The 21,925-nt window shown below is 44.0% G+C and overlaps 1 protein-coding gene across 1 annotated transcript in view; it reads right to left on the reverse strand.

The window, feature by feature from the left end:
- The window catches only part of etfbkmt (electron transfer flavoprotein subunit beta lysine methyltransferase), a 27,125-nt gene extending 5,704 nt beyond the window's left edge, over positions 1–21,421 (reverse strand). Inside the window, exons 1-2 of the mRNA XM_043708865.1 lie at positions 20,895–21,421; positions 10,516–10,646 (exon numbers count right to left, since the gene is read on the reverse strand). Of these exons, the coding sequence (XP_043564800.1) occupies positions 10,516–10,646; positions 20,895–21,151 (388 nt within the window). The 5' untranslated portion in view covers positions 21,152–21,421. The remainder of the gene's footprint in view (positions 1–10,515; positions 10,647–20,894) is intronic.
- Between the last annotated feature and the right edge of the window lie 504 nt (positions 21,422–21,925).

A 21,925-nucleotide genomic window follows, 5' to 3' on the forward strand; every position in this document is an offset into this window, starting at 1 on the left:
CTACCACCGCTGGCAGTGCGTTCCACGCACCCACCATTCTCTGCGTAAAGGACCTACCTCTGACGTCTCCCCTTTACCTTCCTCCAATCACGTTAAAATTATGCCCCCTTGTGACAGCCATTTCTGCACTGGAGAAATGTCTCTGGCTTTCTACTCTATCTATACCTCTCATTACCTTGTGCGCCTCTATCAAGTCTCCTCTCTTCCTTTTTCTCTTCAGTGTGAAAAGCCCGAGTTCACTCAACCTGACTTCATAAGACAAGCTCTCCAATCCAGGCAGCATCCTGGTAAATCTCCTCTGCACCCTCTCTAAGGCATCTACTTCCTACAATGAGGTGACCAGAACTGAACGCAATATTCCAAGTGTGGTCTAACCAGGGTTTTATGGAACTGCAGCAAAACCTCGCGGCTCTTAAACTCAATCCCCCTGCTAATGAAAGCCAAAACACCATACACCTTCTTAACAACCCTATCAACTTGACTGGCAACTTTGAGGGATCAATGTATGCGGACCCCAAGATTCTGCTGTTTCTCCACACTGCCAAGAATCCTGTCTTTAACCCTGTATTCAGCATTCAAATGCGACCTTCCATAATTAATCACTTCGCATTTATCGTGTTTATTGCCTATCCCTAATTGCCCCTTGAATTGAGTGGCCTGCTCAGATATTTCACATTGCTGTGGGTCTGGAGTCACATCTGGACAAGACCAGGTCAGGAAGGCAGTTTCCTTCTCTCAAGAGCATTGGTGATCTCTTGATACACTAAACCATCATTAGAAGTTAAAATGTTCTGCCATAATTAGGTTACCTGTTTCAAAGCGAATGTTACAAACAAAACAGATGTTGCCTCATGATTGATAGCACGATGCTCACTTCTAGGTATTACACTTTGTAATGTTCATAATTTAAGGTCATTACCTGTTAAATCTGGATCTCACTGGTTCTTATGCCTGAGCAAGGAGTGGCATTTTTTATTTGCTGTCACCCTAAACCATTGCTTTTGAGAAATGTTGGCTTCACTTCTGCCACTGGGATGAACATTGAGATGGTAGATTTCCATTGGCACAGCCTTTTTATTTTGATGAGCCAGTTGGCACATATCATCCATGACCTGATTTGTGTCTCCAATCATTGATGGATGTTGGCATTGAACAGGTACTGACAACCTGCCTCCAGCCACGCTGATTAATTAAAGCCACTTCTCACCTTTATAATTCGGACATTCCTTCGCTATGAAAGTCAAGTTTCTGTAAACAGAGACTTTGATCTGTTTCATGTGCCATACACTAGTGTGCAAGCCCAGTGTTAACGAATACTCACTATACTATATAGTTTATTGTAGCTTATTTTAGGAGAGGCAGCGGCCAAGTGGTATTTTCACGAGATTGTTAATCCAGTGACCCAGGTAATGTTCTGTTCCATGGCAGATGGTGAAATTTGAATTCAATAAAAATCTGGGATTAAAAGTCTAATGTTGACAATGAAACTGTTGCCGATTTGTCAGGGGTGGGGGGATGCCCATCTGGTTTACTAACGTGACTCCAGACACACAGCAATGTGGTTGATTCCCAACTCCCCTCTGGGAATTAGGGGTAGCCAATAAATACTGGCTGGGCCAGTGATGTACACATCCTGAGAATGAATTTTAAAAAATAAATTTGGATTAATGAGTAAAACTATGAGTAAGATGATCATAGAATCTCTACAGTGTGGAATCAGGCCATTTGGCCTATCACGTCCACACCGACCCTGTAACCTTGCATTTCCCAGGGCTAATCCACCTAACCTACACACCTTTGGACAGTGGGGAGGAAACCCACATGGACACAGGGAGAATGTGCAAACTCCACACAGTTACCTGAGAATCGAATCAAACCCAGGTCTCTGGCGCTGTTAGGCAGCAGTACTAACCACTGGGCCACCATGCCACCTGGGTTAACTAATTTCACACACAGAAGCCAAATGATACAATATAATGGATCAAGAATGGATACAGTCAATATATTTAAGAAAATTGACATTGATGCGGAGGGGTTCAAAGTTTTAAAAATAAATGGCTGTTACCAACTTCAAGGTTTTTTAAAAATTCTCTCATGGGATGTGGGCATTGCTAGCTAGCCAGCTTTTATTGCTCATCCCCAGCTGCCCTTGAAGAAGGTGTCAGTGAACTGTAATCTTGAGTTGTTGCAGCCTTAATTGGTGTAGGCACACTTGCAATACCATCAGGAGGGAGTTTCTGGATTTTGACCCCATGAAATTGATCAGCTGGTCTGCTCCCTTGTGGAACACAACAAAATGATCTGTAAAGTTTTGTATAAGTCAAGCAAAGAGATCAACAAAGACCCAGCAATGGAATACAAAAATGCCCATTGACTGCAATGCAACTGTACAGGGGAGCAGTGTACAGCAACCAAAAGAAATCTGAAATTAAAAACAAATTATTTGAAATGGACAACAGATTCAACAACATCAAAAGAGAAAAAAAACACAACAAATGCTAAGAGTCAAGATCTATTGTGGGCATGGAAACAGGTGACTGTAATAAGATTGGTGGTACGCTGGCTCAGTGGTTAGCACTAATGCCTCACTGTAGCAGGGAGACGGGTTCAATTCCAGCCTCGGGCAACTGTCTGTGTGCAGTTTGATATGATTTTGTGTGTTTCTCTCACACACACACACACACACTTTACCAAAATTTCACACACGCAAACACACACTCTCTCGCATGCACTCACACACACTCATTCTCTCTCACTCTCTCATGCACGCCCACACACATATAAGTCTACGGGGTGAATCTGTATTTGCAGAATTGTGTTTGCAGATACACTTTAGTTTGCTCAAAAAATGCACAATCTGCAGGCAGTCAATGCAGGCAGTCAATACATGTAATGTTTTGTAAATTCCGCTTTGGAAATAGAACCAGTCTGACTCAGGATTGGGATAGACAGAATCACACCTTTAATGCATTGTCGGAGCTGAGATGTCACCTTTTGTTATAAAACCTTAAGTTATCTCGAGAAGGTGACTTAATAGAAGTTCTGGGATTTACATATTAATGAACCAAAACCTGCAACCCATTCTAAAAGATGAAAGACTGAATAACAATCCAAGTTTGTTCAATATATCATTCCAGTTGCTATAAATTCTGTGTCTTATGGTCTTATACTCCACAACCACCTGATGAAGGAGTGTCGCTCCGAAAGCTAGTGCTTCCAAATAAACCTGTTGGACTACAACCTGGTGTTGTGTGATTTTTAACTGTGTGGAGTTTGCTCCATGTCCTCCCACAGTGTAAATATGTGCAGTCAGATGGATTGGCCATGCTAAATTGCCTACAGTGTGCAGGCTGGGTGGATTAGCTATAGGAACGTAAGGGTTACAGGGATAGGGTAGGGATTTGGGATGTTCTTCAGAGGGGGGGTGTGGACCCGATGGGACAAAATGGCCTGCTTTCACATTGTAGGGATTCTATGATTCAGCAATTCAAAGACTGGGTGGGGATAAGAGGAGAACAGGAATCTAAACTATTGACTCTTGTCACAGAGTGGGAGTTCATAGGTAAAATATCCAGTCAACCAGTGTTTTCAAGAAGTTGAGAGGAATTGAAAGCTATGCAGAATTTGCTCTGTGTGGAGAGAAAGGCGTTAGGAGTAATTGAAAGACAATGAAAAAGCATTCAAAAGGACATAAAACAAAACATAATCAAAATGGAGGTGCAAGAAATGGTCAAGAAAATACAAATAAACAGAAAAGGACACTGAATGGTACAAGATTCTGAATCAAACAAGATGTTAAAAACCCACAGAACATCTGTTGGCACACACAAAAAAAATGGCTATTTTCTGAAAATCAGTCCATACATCACCTTAAAATGTCACCATGTCTCCCTTTGTCTTGAAGCTGTGGTGACATTCATCCCCAGAACACCACCTTCCATGAAATGGGAGAGGTAACTAAGGTCTACAATTGCTAAAAGCTAACTTGTAGATCAAAAGGCGAACCCTGCTTTAGAAAATAAATTCGACTTTGTTTGTGAAGGCTGAGCTGAGCTTATGTGAAACCTTTGTGAGGGACTAAATGCAGGAGTCAGAGTAAGAATGAGAGATAGACTTAGAGTTATAGAGATGTACAGCACGGAAACAGACCCTTCAGTCCAACCCTTCCATGCTGACCAGATATCCCAACTCAATCTAGTCCCACCTGCCAGCACCTGGCCTGTATCCCTCCAAACCCAAATTCATGTACCCATCCAAATGCCTCTTAAATATTGCAATTGTACCAGCCTCCACCACATTCTCTGGCAGCTCATTCCATACACGTACCACCCTCTGCATGAAAAAGTTGCCCCTTAGGTCTCTTTTATATCTTTCCCCTCTCACCCTAAACCTATGCCCTCTAGTTCCGGACTCCCCGACCCCAGGGAAAAGACTTTGTCTATTTATCCTATCCATGTCCCTCATGTTTTTATAAACCTCCATAAGGTCACCCCTCAGCCTCCGACGCTCCAGGGAAAACAGCCCCAGCCTGTTCAGCCTCTCTCTATATGCGAAGGGCCTGTTTCTTTGCTGTCTGAGTCTATGATGTTATAACTGAAACATCAACAACCATTTGGAAAGCTGCTGGAAGCAATGGGGGAGAGCTCGAGAAATGCTGAAGAAGGATGAGTTAAGGTGGGGTAAGTGTATTTTTCACAATATGGATATCCCCGAGGAGATGGCATCTTTGAGATGCAGAAAAGGGAAGGATAAGTATAACAGGTAGAAGGATTGTATTGTAGTTGTGGAAATGACAAAAGGTGAAGTGGTGAACTCAGAAACGAGTGTGAGGAAAGGGTAGAGGGTGGGGCTTACAGCAGAAGCAGGAAATACATGGGAAGGATATGCTCAAGGTCCTGCTAATCACAGTCAAGAAAAATATCTGTCGGAAAAGAGGCATTCAAAGCTGCTTGGTGTGAAAATTTGAGTCAACACTAAGGTACTGGGAGAAGATTGTCAATGAAGATTCTAATGCCTACCCTCAATCAGAGGTGGCATGGTGGCTCAGTGGTTAACACTGCTGTCTCACAGTGCCAGGGATCTCGGTTCGTTTCCATCCTAGGGCGACTGCCTGTGTGGAGTTTGCAGGTTTTCTCCATGTCTGCGTGGATTTCCTCAGCCACTCTGGTTTCCTCCCACATTCCAAAGATATGTAGGTTAGGTGGATTGGCCATGGGGTATACAGAGTTATAGGGTCTGAGTGGGACACTGGTTGGAGTGTCGATGTGCTGAATAGAGGTTTATAAAATCATGTCCACATTGTAGGGATTCTTGGAGTAAACAACCTTTGTAGCGGTACATCCACACTCTGGATGGCTGCTGTGATGTCAGGACTTTGTCCTTGCACTTAACATCTTGATCTGGAATTGACTTTATTTTCTTAAAACTGGTTCCTTAGTGCTTGCCGTTAGTTCCTGTTCAGTTAGGTCAACAGGGTCACCAATATCTCCCGAAAGAAGGAGCTGAGCTAGAGTTCTAACTAGTGAGTTTCCAAAAGAATTAATGCCACCTCTATACATCACCCAAATGGCCATTCTGATAAATCCAGACAGTAGATATTCATTGGCAAAAGAGTTGGGGGCTGAGAGAATCAGAGCAATATGATGTGGGCACCACAGGAGGTGTTGACACCACGGTACTAGTAATCCAAAAGGCTAGTGATCTGGGACATGGGTTCAAATGCAATCACAGAAGCAAGTGGAATGTAAACTCAATTAATAAATGGGAATACAAACATGACCATGAAACCACCATGGGTTGCTGTAAAAACCCTTCTGGTTTGCTTTTACCCTTTAGAGATGGAGATTAGTCATCCTCACCTATTCTGGCCTACATGTGACTCCAGACCCATATCAATGTGATTGATTCATAACTGCCCTCTGAAATGGCTCAGCAAGCCACTGAGTTCAAGGGTACTTAGGGATGGGTAACAAATGCTGGCCTCGCCACTGACACCCACTTCTCATGAGTGAATATAGGAAACAAAAATGGAGCTGTTCACCCACCTCTGTCAGTTGTCGTGATTTTAAAGATGCTGGTGTTGGACTGGGGTGGACAAAGTCATAAGTCACAATGACAGAAGGTTATAGTCCTGACGAAGGAGCAATGCTCCAAATGCTTGCAATTTCAAATAAACCTATTGTCATGTGACTTCTGAATTTTTCAGCCATTAGACTTGGTATGGGGTGGACCTGCAAACTAAGACCACAGGTTAGTAACCCCAGTAACAAACTACCCCATATTTCATGTAAAGATACTTGTAAAGAATTAGTTTAAGTTTTAATGAAGTTTGTGCTTTCTGTTTGAGGCATGATCTATTGATGACGGAGGGTATGGGAGCTCTGGCAGGCACGAGACAATATTCAGATTCCTCATCTTCCTTATATACCTAGTCCAGATATTTCAAAAACACAAACCATCTCACTATCAAACACTACAGGAACCCTGCAGTCACTCTGCAAATGACACAGCACAGACTCATTTTGCTTCTGAGTTAAGAATCTAAGTTATTTGAAAACTGTTCTTGGAATCCTGCCAAGAATGTAATTGGCATTTTTGTTTTGTTTCCAATTCCTCACCTAAATGGCATCATATTCACATAACTGCCTGCCTTGTGTTTTATGGCATGCTGTCTCCTGCTGTGATTGCAGTCTCCTCACGTTGCTATTAATAGAGATTTGTTTTATTTCCAATGACTCCCAACCGGGGTACACCCACATTTGCTTTGATTCATGAAGCTAAGAGAGTGAGTGCAGTCTTTATTATCAGTTTGTTTAATGCTGTAATTTTAAAAGCCTTCAACACTGATTGCCACACGAAAGAGAAATGCTTCGACCTGTTAAAATAATTGGGTTCAATTTCCAATCCGTATCAAGTTAGATTATTTCAAATGTGAAAGCAATTCCCAGTAATTATCTATTGCATTCCTGAGCTTGGAAAAGGGGGTAAAAACAATCCCAAGACTCCTGATATGTATCACTAGGCCATAGTATAGGGCTTGAAAATGATGCCCACAATAGTGCTAAGGCTCACAGATTGGGGCAACTGTAAAGATTTGACAGCAGTACATTGAATTCGTTGGTATTAGTAAACCCACACCTAACAAGATTTAGGAACTTAGAACAGGAATTCAGCAACTCCAGCTTATTCCACTTATCATTTTATTTACAGCTGACCTGTACCTGAATTCAATTTGCTCAACTTTGCCCTAGCTCCTTTATAGCTCTTTTAATCAACACATGTTTTGATACAAGTGCTAATTGGATTCATGTGCTAATTGGAGCTTGCTAATTAGATACAAAATTGGCTTGGCAGTAGGAAACACAAGGTGGTGGTGGAGGGCTGTTTTTCAGACTAGAGGCATGTGACTAGCAGTGTTTTGCAGGGATCGGTGCTGCGCCCACTTTGTCATTTTTACAAACGATTTGGATGAGAATTTAGGAGGCATGGTTAGTATGTTTGCAGATACACTAAACTTGGTGGTAGAAGGTCATCTAAGATTACAAAGGGATCTTTGTCAATTGGGCCAATGGGCTAAGAGCGGCGGATTGAGTTTTATTTGGATAAATACAAAGTATAACAAACAAAAGCAGGACATACACAGTTAATGGTAGGGCCCTGGATAGTACTGTTGAGCAGAGGGTTCAGGTACATAATTGGCTGAAAGTGCTGTCACAAGATGGTTAAGAAGGCGTTAAGCACACTTGCCTTCATTGCTCACATTAATGAGTATAAATGTTGGGAGGTCATATTGAAGTTGTACAAGATGTTGGTGAGGTCACTTTTGGAGTACTGTGTACAGTTCTGGTCACCCTGCTTTGAAGAGCATTCAAAAAAGATTTATCAGGGTGTTGCTGGGACTTGAGGGGTTTGGGTAATAAGGAGAGGCTGCTTAGGCTGGGACTTTTCCTTCTGGAATGTAGGAAGTTGAGGAGTGACCTTACTGAGGTTTATAAAATCATGAGGGGTATAGATAAAGTGAATAGTACATGTCTTTTCCCTAGGGTTGGGGAGTTCAAAACTAGGGGGCGTATTTTAAAGACGAAAGGAGAAAGATTTAAAAGGGACCTTTTCAAACAGAGGGTGGTTCACATGTGGAATGAACTGCCAGAGGAAATGGTGGATGTAGGTATGGTTACTGCACTTAAAAGATATTTGGACAGGTACATGAAGAGAAACGGTTTAGATGGATATGGACCAAATGCAGGCGAGTGGGACTAGTTTAGTTTGGGATTATGATCAGCTTGGACGAGTTGGACCAAAGGATGTGTTTCTGTGTTGTATGACTGTATGATCCCTGGGACAGGTGGGACTTGAACCTACAATTTCTGGCCCAGAGGTAGGGACACCACCACTGGACTGCAAGAACATAAGAATTAATTGCTAGAGTAGGTGAGTTAGTCCCTCAAGCCTGCTCGGCCACTTTATACTGTTATTGTTGATCTCACCTCTGCCTCAACTGCACTTTCCTGCCCGCTCTCCATAACGACTAAACAATAAGATAGAGGAACAGAGTTGGTCCATTCAGTCCACTCCACTATTTGATCATGGCTGAGACGTTTCTCAACCCCATTGTCCTGTCTTGTCCTGTTAACCCTTAATCCCCCTTGTTAACCAAAAACCTATCTATTATGGAAAATAAAGAGCATGAAAGCATGGGAAGAGTTAAAGCATGAGGACCACTGGCGATCTGTTACAAGGGGTCTGTGGAATTGTTACACTAGTGAAAAGGTCACTGTGGCAGAATGAGGTAAGAATAGTGGAATGCTGCTACACTAACTAGCAGAGTCAGATTGGGGCTGAAAGGTCACTATGGCGGGCTGAGAAAACAACAATTAGTAAAGTCAGCCTCATCTACTAAATTCCATCATGGCAGGTTGTGACAGGCCGGGGACAATAAATATTTAGGACATGACAATAAATATCTAATCAGTCGTTAGCAGGGTCAGCCTGGGACAGAAGCCCCTTGTGGTAGTGGGTTAGTAAAATATCTAGTCGTGACATTAGAATAATATTCAGTAGATGTTGGACAAAACCATAGTGACAGAAGTAGAGAGAAAACAGGAACTAACATTATTGGTTCATGACATATCTGGAGAGAGATAACTCTGACTACCACAGTTGGGCATGCTAATAAGCTAACAGAAACATGATAACAAAAAGGTATAAAGAGCCACGGACTCTGACGTTTGGGGGCAATCATGAATTCGCTTTCTGGTTGTCACGGTTTTTTGTTTGCAAATAAAAGACCTACTTCTTGAAGAACTCTCTCCTGGTGATTCTCTACATTTTCTCCACGACACTATCTCTGTGACACAATGACTTGGCCTCCACTGCCTTCTGTGGCAATGAGTTTCACAGATTAACCACCCTCCGACTGAAGAAATTTCTCCTCATCTCAGTTTTAAAGGGTTGTCTCTTCAGTCTGACTCTCTGCCCTCGGGTCCTAGTCTCTCCTACTAGCAGGAACATCTTCTCCCCGTCCACTCTATCCAAGTCTCTCAGTATTTGGTAAGTTTCAGTAAGATCCCCCCATATCCCTCTAAGTTCCATCGAGAACAGATCCAGAATCATCAACTGCTCCTCATATGACAAGATCTTCATCCACAGGATCATTCTTGTAAACCTGCTCTGCATCCCCTCCAACACCAAGGCATCATTCCTTCGATACGGGGCCCAAAACTACTCAGACCAGAAACATACAGTCTCAGCGGTACATCCCTGCTCTTGTATTCTAGCCCTTCTGAAATGAATGCTAACATTGCATTTGCCTTCCTACCTACCAACTGAATCTGCATAGTAACCTCCAAAAAAATCTTGAACTGGGACTCTCAAGTCCCCTTGTGCTTCAGATTTCAAAAGCCTTTCTCCAATTAGAATATAGTCTACACCTCTACTCTTCCTACCAAAGTGCATAACCTCATACTTTCCCACAGTGTTTTCCATCTGCCATTTCTCTCCCACTATCCTAGCCTGTCCAGGTCCTTCTGCAGGCCTTCATTCCTGATGAAGGGCTTTTTCCTGAAACGTCAAATTTCCTGCTCCTCGGATGCTGCCTGACCTGCTACGCTTTTCCATCACCACTCTAATCTAGACTCTGATTTCCAGCGTCTGCAGTCCTCACTTTTGCCAGGTCCTTCTGCAGCCTCCCTGCTTCCACAACACTACATGCTCTTCCATCTTTCTTTCTGTCATCAGCAAACTTGTAGCAATGCCCTCAGTTCCTTCATTATGTGAATAGTTGTGGTCCCAACACTGACTCCTGTGGAATTCTACTAGTCACCATCTATCATCCTCAAAAAGATCTTCTCTATCTCCTTTATACTCTTAATGAACAAAATTGTCCCAATCCTAGTCTCGAAAGTTTTGACTGGGCCAGCACAGGAGGTTGAACTCATAGCTTTCCATGCACTGTTGATTCTGTTATCATCTACAATGACAGATTTGCAACATAGATTTCAGTCTGTTGCTTCTTACCTGGGTCAATGTCATTGGCAAGAATGTGTGATGCTCCACTCATAGAAGCTGCAATGGCAGAGGCACCACAGCCACTTCCCACGTCCAACACCCTCTTTGACCTGGTGACCGCAGGGTTATCCAGGATGTATCTAGGAACAATGTTTAGAACAAATGAGTTTGGATGCTTCGGGCTTCTCGGAGCACTGCATCATCACAAAACTATTCTGCCCCTCTTTCCTCTCCTTTTCCACTGCTGGATTTGACTTTAGGTACATCATCTACAGCTGCCTATGGCTTTATGAGGTCACTATTTATAATGTATAAGCCTGAAGTTCACTGATCACTGACAAAGTGCTGAAACGTCATATTCACTCCGAAGCAGCCTTGGCTCAATGGTCGCACTCTTGTTTTTGAATCAGAAGCTCCTGGGCTCACACCATGTTTTTGAGATTCAAACTCAAATCTATGATGACATTCTACGGACAGATTGGGACCAGTGGAGTCATAGAGTCATAGAGATGTGCAGCATGGAAACCGACCCTTCAGTCCAACTCGTCCATGCCGACCAGATATCCCAACCCAATCTAGTCCCACCAGCCAGTACCCGGCCCATACCCCTCCAAACCTTTCCTATTCATATACCCATCCAGATGCCTCTTAAATGTTGCAATTGTACCAGCCTCCACCACATCCTCTGGCAGCTCATTCCACACACGTACCACCCTCTGCATGAAAAAGTTGCCCGTTAGATCTCTTTTATATCTTTCCCCTCTCACCCTAAACCTATGCCCTCTAGTTCTGGACTCCCCCAAGCCAAGGAAAAGACTTTGCCTATTTATCCTATGCACGCCCTTCACAATTTTGTAAACTTCAATAAGGTCAGCCCTCAGCCTCCGACGATCCAGAGAAAACGGCCCCAACCTATTCAACCTCTCCCTTTAACTCAAATCCTCCAACCCTGGCAACATCCTTGTAAGTCTTTTCTGAACCCTTTCAAGTTTCACAACATCTTTCCGATAGGAAGGAAACCAGAACTGCGTGCAATATTCCAAAGATCCTGCACTTGAAGGAGGCATTTAACTGAAAACCTGGCAGACCTCTCAGATAAACGTAAAACAATATCCATGGCACAGATCTAAGAAGAGCAGGGAGCTCCCACTCTCCAAGCCAATAGTTATCCTATCAACAATAACGCAAAGGTTGTAAAGCTCAAGCTCCACTCCACAGCTTGAGTATAAAGTTGAGGCTATCGTTTCCAGTGTGACACTAAAGGAGTGCTGCACTGACTGATTTTGATTTCAGGTAAATGTAAAAGACCCACAGTCTGAACAGTTGTAGGGAAGCTATCCCCAGTCTCCTGGTCAATATTTACCCCCTCAATTAACACTACAAAACAGATTATCTGGTCCGTAGTGTATTGTTTGTGGGAGTTTGGAATGTGAACCTTGGTCACTCTGTTTCCCACAGTGACTATGCTTCCACAGTGGTTCATTTACTGTAAAAGTCCTTTGGGACAGCCCTTGGTTATAGAAGTGACCAAAGAAACACAAGTCTGTTCTTTTTTTCTCAACCATATTAAAACAGACATAAAAGATTTCTTTGCTTTCTGTGGGAGCTTCAATACGATGGTATCGTCATAGTGAGTCTGAGCTTCCAGTTACCTGACACTTCGAAACACCACTGTGTTCCTTGGCCACCATCTCTGTCCTGGGCCTACTGCAGAGCTCCAGGGAGGCTCAGCACAAGCTGGAAGAACAGCATCTCATTTTCCACTTGGGAACCCTGCAGCCTTCAGCTCTTAACATAGAGTTCCATAAATTTAGGGCCTGAATACCTCCTTTCACGACATACCCCTAGCCCTGTCATCACAGCTAAACCCATTTTCACCTAGTCATTGTCAGCTTTACTCTTTCCCTGGCTTCCCATTATCTGCCCGTCAATCTCTCCCTCTCCATTTCCGCCTATCTGTTCACTCCTTTGCCCCTCATTCCCTGTCATCAGCATAAATACCATCCTTTCCTAGCTATTATCAGTCCTGAACATGGGTCACTCATCTCAAACCACAGATACTGCCTGCCCTGTGGAGTTTCTCAGCAATTTGTTACTTATTTGGAATGTCCTGACATCATTATTTTAAATTGCAAATCTTCCTTCCTTTACTCACTGCCATTTAATCTGTGAGTTTCGTTAACTGTTAGTAACATAAACATACTCACTTTGTGATTTTTACAAATGACTTGGTGAGGAAGTGGAAGGGTGGGTTCGTAAGTTTGCTGATGACACCAAGATTGGTGGAGTGGTGGATAGTGTGGAGGGCTGTTGTAGATTGCAATGGGACATTGACAGGATGCAGAGTTGGGCTGATAAGTGGCAGATTGAGTTCAACCTGAAAAAGTGTGAAGTGATTCATTTTGGAAGGTAGAATTTGAATTCAGATTACAGGATTAAAGGCAGGATTCTTGGCAGTGTAGAGAAACAGAGGGATCTTTGGATCCATGTCCATTGATACCTCAAAGCTGCCACCCAAGTTGAAAGGGTTGTTAAGAAGGCATATGGTGTGTTGATTTTCATTAGCAGGGGGATTGAGTTTAAGAGCCGCGAGGTTATACTACACCTCTATAAATCCCTGGTTAGACCGCACTTGGAATATTGTGTTCAGTTCTTGTTGCCTCATTATAGGAAGGATGGGGAAGCTTTAAAGAGGGTGCAGAGGAGATTACCAAGATGCTGTCCAGACTGGAGGGCAGGTCTTATGAAGGTTTTGGGAGCTAGGGCTTTTCTCATCGAAGCGAAGAAGGATGTGAGGTGACTTGATAGAGGTGTACAAGATGATGAGAGACATAGATAGAATGGATAGTCAGAGACTTTTTCCCAGGATGGAAATGGCTATCACAAGGGGGCATAATTTCAAGGTGACTGGAGGAAGGTTTAGGGGAGATGTCAGACGTCAGTTCTTTACACAGAGAGTGAAGGGTGCGTGGAATGCACTGCCAGCAGTGGTAGTAGAGTCAGATACATTAGGGACATTTAAACTACACTTGGATAGGCACATGGATGATAGTACAATGAAGGGTATGTAGGTTAGTCTGATCTTAGACAGGATAAAAAGTCAGCACAACATTGAGGGCCGAAGGGCCTATACTGTGCTGTACTGTTCTATGTTTAATGTACTTACAGATCTGTATAATGAGAGGTGGATGCCAAGGAAATGAGTGGGTTTAAAGGGGACATTAAAAACATAATTGAAGAGTTCTGAAAACCGAAAGAGATGGGTTGACACAAAATCATTCAAACGAACAAAGTTTATCATCAAGGAGCAATGTGATCCAGATATATTTATTTTACAAATTATTGCCCAATATATCAAATTGACTGCTGAGTTTAAGTCAATGAATATTTTATATCTAACGTTGTCACTGGGATTTAAATAAAGCAAGATGTTGGATGCTGGGAATTAATCTTTATATGAGCAAATCTCCCAAGGTATTGCTTGAAAACAACTCTCTTTATATATCACGGGTTATTATCAATCAGGTTTGACAGGATAATGCTGCAGGAAGTATATGTATAGGAGGCACACAACAGTGTGATAGATCAAAGATATATCTTGCAAACTGAAAAAAGCACTGTGGTAAAATCACAGGCGTGTCCTTTCAGGATGGGTCTGGAAAGAGCATTTTGAGCAATAAAACACTCATTAAATTTGGTGATTAAAGACAACAGTGGAGAACTGGATGGTGCAAGAATAAAAATTTAAAATGGGGATTCAAGTATATTCTTTAAAAGAATCAGGTTAATGGAGAGACTGACAAGGACAGTGTTAATTGGCAATCATTTCCCATTCATTATAAGGCTGAAGATACTCCAGATATGGCATTAGATAAGGAATCCCAAGATACTGACTAATTGAGGCTGACAGAATAGATAATATGTCCATTTTAGGATGGTGTGTATTGGAAGGAATATTTGAGCTGATGGTTTTCCCATGCTCTTTCTGGTATTGACTATCAAACACATTAAGTCAAGTGGCAAAGGCATTCATTGATGTAAATTACCACGAAAGTTATGTACAAATTCCAATAATCGGGATCTAATTGTTAAACTTGTTTCATCAAAGTGGCTCCAACACTGACATTTAAACAAATTCAGTTCCATGGAGAAGGGAGAAGTTGGTCTCAGGACTATAACTTACTGGTGGTACTATCAGTCTTGTGGGGAAATTTCCGCAGAGTTGGCCTAATATAATTTCAGAGGTGTTCTGCTGCCTACCTTTGGGGGTACTTTCAGTCTTCAGTTATTGGGAGATCAGAAGATCTGATCCAATGTTGTTTTAATTTGGTTTTGGGAAGGAGAGAGATAATCCTTATATTTATGAAGGGAATGGGCACGTGATGATATGGTGATGTATTTTAATGGCATTTTCAAACTTTCACTAAAAGTGACCTGTAGAGGGCCACATAGAGTCATAGAGATGCACAGCACAGAAATAAACCCTTCAGTCCAACTTGTCCAAGCTGACCAGGTGTCCTAAACTAATCTAGTCCCATTTGCCAGCACTTGGGCCATATCCGTCTAAACCCTTCGTAATCATGTACCTATCCAGATGCCTTGTAAATGTAATTGTACCAGCCTCCACCAGTTCCTCTGGCAGCTCATTCCATAAACGCACCACCTTCTGTGTGAAAATTGTTGTTCATAGGTCCCTTTTAAATTTTTCCCCTCTCACCCTAAATCTATGCCCTCTACTTCTGGACTCCCCCATCTCAGGGAAAAGATCTTGTCGATTTACCCTATCCATGCTACTCAGGATTTTATAAACCTCTATCAGGTCACCCCTCAGCCTTCAACGCTCCAGGAAAAACAGGCCCAACCTATTCACCCTCTCCCGACAGCTCAAACCCTCCAACCCTGGCAACATCCTTGTAAATCTTTTCTGAACCCTTTCAAGTTTCACAACATCCTTCCTATAGCAGGGAGACCAGAATTGCACACAATATTCCAAAAGTGGCCTAATCAATTCCAAAAGTGGCCTAATCAATGTCCTATACAGCCGCAACATGACCTCCCAACTCCTGTACTCAATGCTCTTACATCTCTTAAAAGCAAATAAATTGTGAGCACAGATTCTCCTGCTCCTCGAATGCTGCCTGGCCTGCTGTGTGTTTCCAGCACCACTTTTTTCAACTCTGGTCTCCAGCATCTGCAGTCCTCACTTTCTGCCAGATTACATGTAAGTTGACTATATTCATTCATCAGGGAGAGCTTGGGTTTAGCATGCAGCATTTATGCACAGTTAACCGTAATGTTTGCCACAACACTTTTTCTCATCATCTCGCCATCTGGGTAGTTCTTGGGGATGTCAAGGATGCTTCAAATGGCTGATTGGACAATCCTGCCAAACCATCAGAGCAGGAGAGATTTCTACAACATCACCTGTACTTAAATTGTGCCATTAAGTGTGCAAGATGTTTCACACTTGACTTTATAAAACAAAATATAGCCCGGATTTAGTTATAGAATTATACAGCACAGAAACAGACCCTTCGGTACAAACAGTCAATCCCAAATCGAACTAGACCCACCTGCCTGCGCTTGGCCCATGTCCCTCCAAACCTTTCCTATTCAGACGTATCAGATGAATGAGACTCCGGGAATTTTTTCAAGGTGCCAGCAGTGGTCCCACTGATGAATTGGAATAGTCATCACAGGGATCGTAGAGAAGCGACCAAAGAAGGAGTCAACTTTGACCCCACCGGAGGGCTGCTTCCCTGGACTTGATATGTGTGCTCAAACATTCAGGAAATATATAAATGCCAAGTTCATCAGCCGTACTCACAGGGTAGACCAAAACATCACCCGTTCACAACACAATGCCATCCATGCTCTCAAAACCAATCACATTGTCATCAAACCAGCAGATAAAGGAGGAGCCATCGTCATTCAGAACAAAACAGATTAATGGAAGGAACACCCAGGAACACTACAGGCAACTACTAGCTCATCAGACCAAACAGCACACCCGTGAACTAAACACATTGATCAGGACTTTGGATCCAGTCCTTCAGAGTTCCCTACGCACCCTCATCCCATGTACTTCTCGCATAGGCGACTTCTACTGCCTTCCAAAGGTACAGAAAGCCAATAAACCAGGACATTCTATCATATCAGGCAATGGGACCCTATGTGAGAATCTCTCCGGCTATGTGGAAGGCATCTAGAAACCTATTGTACAGGGGATCTCCAGCTTCTGTCATGACACTATGGATTTCTTACAGAAACTCAGCACCCATGGACCAATCAAACCAGGAACATTTCTTGTCACAACGGATGTTTCCACACTCTACACCAGCATCCCCCACAATGATGGCATCATGGCAACACCCTCAATACTCAACACCAACAACTGCCAATCTCCAAACACCATGCTACAACTCATCCGCTTTATCCTTGATCACAACGTCTTCACCTTTGACAAACAGATCTTCATCCAGACACATGGAACAGCCATGGGGGCCACATTTGCACCCCAATATGCCAACATCTTCATACACAGGCTTGAACAAGACTTCTTCTCTACGCAGGACCTCCAACCAACATTATACACCAGGTACACTGACGACATTTTCTTCCTCTGGACCCATGGCGAGGAGTCACTGATAAAACTACACAGTGACATCAACAAGTTTCATCCCACCATCAAATTACCATTGTCTACTCTCGACTATCTGTCTCATTCTTGGACACATGCATCTCCATCAAGGATGGACACCTCAACACCACACCCTACCGCAAACCCACAGACAACCTCACAATGTTACACTTCTCCAGCTTCCACCCAAAACATATTAAAACTGCCATCCCCTATGGACAAGCCTTCCGCGTACACCAGATCTGTTCAAACAAGGAGGAATCTGATGGGGACTTGGAAGTACTCAAGGATGCCCTCATAAGATTGGGGTACGATGCTCAACTCATTGACTGCCAGTTCCAATGTGCTACAGCAAGGAACTGTAATGCCGTGCTCAGGAGACAGTCACGTGTTGCAACTGACAGGGTACCCTTCGTTGTCCAGTATTTCCCAGGAGCCGGAAATCTATGCCATGTTCTTTGCAGTTTGCAACACATTATCAAAGAGGATGAGCACCTCGCCAAGACCTTCCCCACACCTCCACTGCTCGCCTTTAAACAACCACCAAACCTCAAACAGATCATTGTTTGTAGCAAACTGCCCGGCTCTCAGGACAACTCCATACAACCCTGTCATGGTAGGCGCTGCAAGACGTGTCAGAGTGTGGACGTGCACACCACCATTGAGCGTGGGGACACCTCCCACCATGTACGTGGCAGGTACTCATGCGACTCAGCCAACCTTGTCTATCTTATACGTTACAACAATCAACAGACAGGAGTGTTCCCTCCCAGTCAGAGAACACTTCAACACCTCGGACCTTCGGATGACCATCCTCCAAGGTGAACTTCAGGACAGACAGCAGCGAAAAGTGGCCGAGCAAAGGCTAATAGCTAAGTTCCGTACCCATAGGGAGGGCCTCAACCGGGACCTTGGGTTCATGTCACACTACAGGTGACCACCATTGCACTACACACACACACCTATATCTACACACACAGGCACTCCTATACACAGACACGCACACAGAGACTCACACACACTCCCACACTCATACATGCCCCCTTTCACAGACTTAGACCCCTTTACACTCATACACACATATACACTCTCTCTCACAGACACTCACAACTCCCCACCCCAGACAGACACACACACAAATATACATTTGTGGGGTGAATTTATACTTGCAGAGTTACATTGTACTTTGCTCAAAAACTGCATGAATCCATGTAAGACTCTGTTAACTCATCTTTTAGATTAGAATCAATCTAAACATTATGACACAGACAACAGCACACAGGGGGCTAACATCTTCAACATATTATCTGGCTGACACCAATTGTTAAAGTTAGCCTGAGAATGTAACTTTTTAAAAAAGGTTTTGTGATTTACATATGAAAGAAGTGAAACTAACATTGTCACTCTAACAGATATGAGACTTAACAAACAATCAAGGATTTTTCAATGTATAATTTCAGTTACATCACACTGTAGACTTTTGCTATAAATTCTGTGTCTTACAATTGTGTCCTCCACAACCACCTGATGAAGGAGCAATGCTCTGAAAGCTAGTGCTTCCAATTAAACCTGTTGGACTATAACCTGGTGTTGTGTGATTTTTAACTTTGTACACCCCAGTCCAACACCGGTATCTCCAAATCATTTCCTATTCATGTACTTATCCAAATGTTTTTTAAACATTGTAACTGTACCCACCACTTCCTCTGAAGTACATTCCACACATAAACCATTCTTGGTGTAAAGAAACATTCCCCACGTGTTATTTTATAAAAGTCTTTCTCCTCTCACCTTAAAAATATGACCCCTTGTCTTGAAATTCCCCACCTAGTTCCCAGATTATGCTGAGTTACCTAACCTCAGTTGGGGTGAAGTAAAAAGTTGCTTTCTGCTTTAAGAGAGGATAAAATTGATGGAACTTTGGAGAAAATCTGTTGGGTATAAGGAAGTGCTGGGGTCTGAATAAAAGCCCTAGAGCTCAAGTCATTAGAGAATGTTTGACATAGAATGTGAATGTAGAACTCAAAATATAACCTGTCATGATAAGGTCATGCTCTATATTGAAAGAAACTGAACAGTTATATGGGGCATAGATTGGGCAGATAGGGAGAAACGTTTCCCCTTACTGTAGGGGTCAGTTACCATGGGACAGTTTTAAGGAGCAGCAGGCGTTGAAGAATTTTATTTGATTCCGAGGGTGGTGGGTATCTGGAACTACCAAAAAAGGTGAAGAGTTGGAAACCTGCCAGATGTTTAAGAAGTATTTAGAGCTCTCGAAACCTCACAGCATACAAGGCCACAAGGTTCACGTCCCACTTCCCCAAAAATGTCTCGACACGTGATTAATTCACAATATCTGGTCGGCAGAGGCGAGTTGGAACGGAGGGTCTGTTTCCATGCTGCACCTCCCTATGACTCTATGTCTCGACAGGTTGATTAACATAACTAACTGCAAGGCCTTGGTTCAAGTGCTCGAAAATGGGATTAAAATAGGTAGATGCTTGATACCTGGCACAGACACGATGGGCCAAAGGGCTTTCTTCTGTGCTGTAAAACCTTCACATATACTTTGCAAATTTTAGGAATAAATATCATTTTGGGCGGTGGATGGGGGAAATCCCTTGGGCAGGAACATTGTGTGCAACACTGTCTGACTGTCATGTGATTGCATTCAAAGACCTGTAAACGCCACCTTCAGGACAAGAGGGCACAGGGATGGAATTAATACCAAATGGCATGCTCCAAAGTTTCAATCCCTTACAAAAACAATTCCAGGAACGGAACACTTCACTTTCAAGGACAGATTGAAGAATGTGGGACTATTCCCGTTGGAAAGGAGATGTCAGTGAAAAGATTTGATAGGGGGGTTTTCAAAATCACGAGCGAGGAGGACACAGTTGATCGGGAGTAATTGTTCCCACTCACAAAAGAAAAAGCACAAGAGGGCACAGATTTAAAGTGATGTGCAAAAGAAGCAAGGTTGATGCAAGGAAAAAACGTTTTCACACATGGAGTAGTTAGGTTATGGAATGCACTGCCTGGAAATGTGGAGGAGGCAGGCTTAATTGATGCACTCAAGATCATTGGATGAAATAACGTGCATCCATGTGGGGAAAAGGCCAGGAGATGGGCACGCAATAACAGAACAGGTGAAGGCACAGTGGGCTGAATGGCCTCCTCCTGCACAGGAGGATTCTGTGGCATGGTGGTTAGCACTGCTCCTTCACAGAGCCAGGGACTGAGGTTTGATTGCTGCCTCGGGTGACTGTCTGTGTGGAGTTTGCACATTCTCCCCGTGTCTGTGCGGGTTTCCTCCCACAATCCAAAGATGTGCAGGTTAGGATGGATTGGCCATGGGAAATTGCCTCTAGTTTTTCGGGATGTGCAGGTTAGGTGCATTAATCAGAGGTAAATGTTGGGGAATGGGTTTGGGTGGGTTACTCTCTGGAGGGTTGGTGTGGACTAGTTGGGCCGAAGGGACTGCTTCCACACTGTAGGGATTCTAATTTGTCCATAGTGTTCAGGGATGTTCAGGTCAGTTTGGCAGTTTAGTGATGAGAAATGTAGGGTTACAGAGAATGGGGATGGGGATGGGCGAGCTGCTCTTTGGAGGGTCGGTGTGGAGTCAATGGGCCGAATGGCCGGCTTCCACACTGCAGGGATCCTGTGACTCTCAGGAGGTCCTGACACGCACTGGTTCGGTGGTGGGGGGGGTTAGGAGTCCATGCGGGTGGAGAAGGGCAGATACCTGGAGAGTGCCTGGCCCCCCGGCCAGTAGATAGCCCAGTAGGGATCGCTGAAGGGCCACGTGTGGGCCGGCTGGCCCCAGAAGCGGCAGCGGGGAGTCAGCAGTCTCAGGCTCACCTCCGGCGTGAGGTGCCCTCTCACCGGCTCCGTGTTGCCGCCGATGAACGCCCGCAGGTCGGGCGCCGCGGCTCCGCTCAGGTGGCGGAGAGGCAGGCGCCAGCGCAATGCAGCGCCGGCCAGCCTGGTGCCGAGCAGCATCCCCTCCCCCTGGAGAGCTGCAGGCTCCTCTCTGTGCCCTCTCCCCTGAAAGCAGCCGGGTCCTCCTCCTCGTTGTCCTAGCCCAGACTGCACAGAACAGCGCTCCTTCCTGCGACCAACTCTGCAGCGTGCAACTCCAACCAGACGGGAGTGTGCACACACACATACACACACACAACTTCTGGGTCCAACTGCATTTGCTCTCCCCGCTGCCCGCCGCTGCTGCAGGCTCGGGTTCTGCCTTCCAGTTTGGTCCTCACTGTCAATTTGAACCCTGCCCACCCCATCTGCCAACTCCCGTCAGGTTCCCGACTCTAGTGACAATCTGGAGGAAGGGCTCTCTCTCTCTCTGTCCCGTTCATTACAAACCTGAACAGGCTAATTCAAAACACAATTGTGTCACTGGGCCGTGTCCCCTATCTCTGGGCTAGAAGGCCAATGTTCAAGTCTCATTTTGCCCCCAGAGGTGTGTCATATCCAAACAGATTTGTTGATAAAATAAATATCAAGGAAATTTGTAGCGTTTACCTCAATCACGGAAATACACTCTGACCTGCTGAGTGTTTCCTGCTTTTATTTAGGAGCTAAAACAGTCACCTTATTTTATATAGAACAGTACAGCGCAGGAACAGGCCGTCCAGCCCACCATGATGCTGTTCTAAACTAGCCCATCTGCTGGTACTGTACAGAACCAAATTGCATTTGTGACTATCTTGATAGAATCCCTACAGTGTGGAAACAGGCCATTTGGCCCAACAACTCCACCCTGACTCA

The sequence above is a fragment of the Chiloscyllium plagiosum genome, chromosome 19 (genome assembly GCF_004010195.1).
Source record: "Chiloscyllium plagiosum isolate BGI_BamShark_2017 chromosome 19, ASM401019v2, whole genome shotgun sequence".
Taxonomy (NCBI): domain Eukaryota; kingdom Metazoa; phylum Chordata; class Chondrichthyes; order Orectolobiformes; family Hemiscylliidae; genus Chiloscyllium; species Chiloscyllium plagiosum.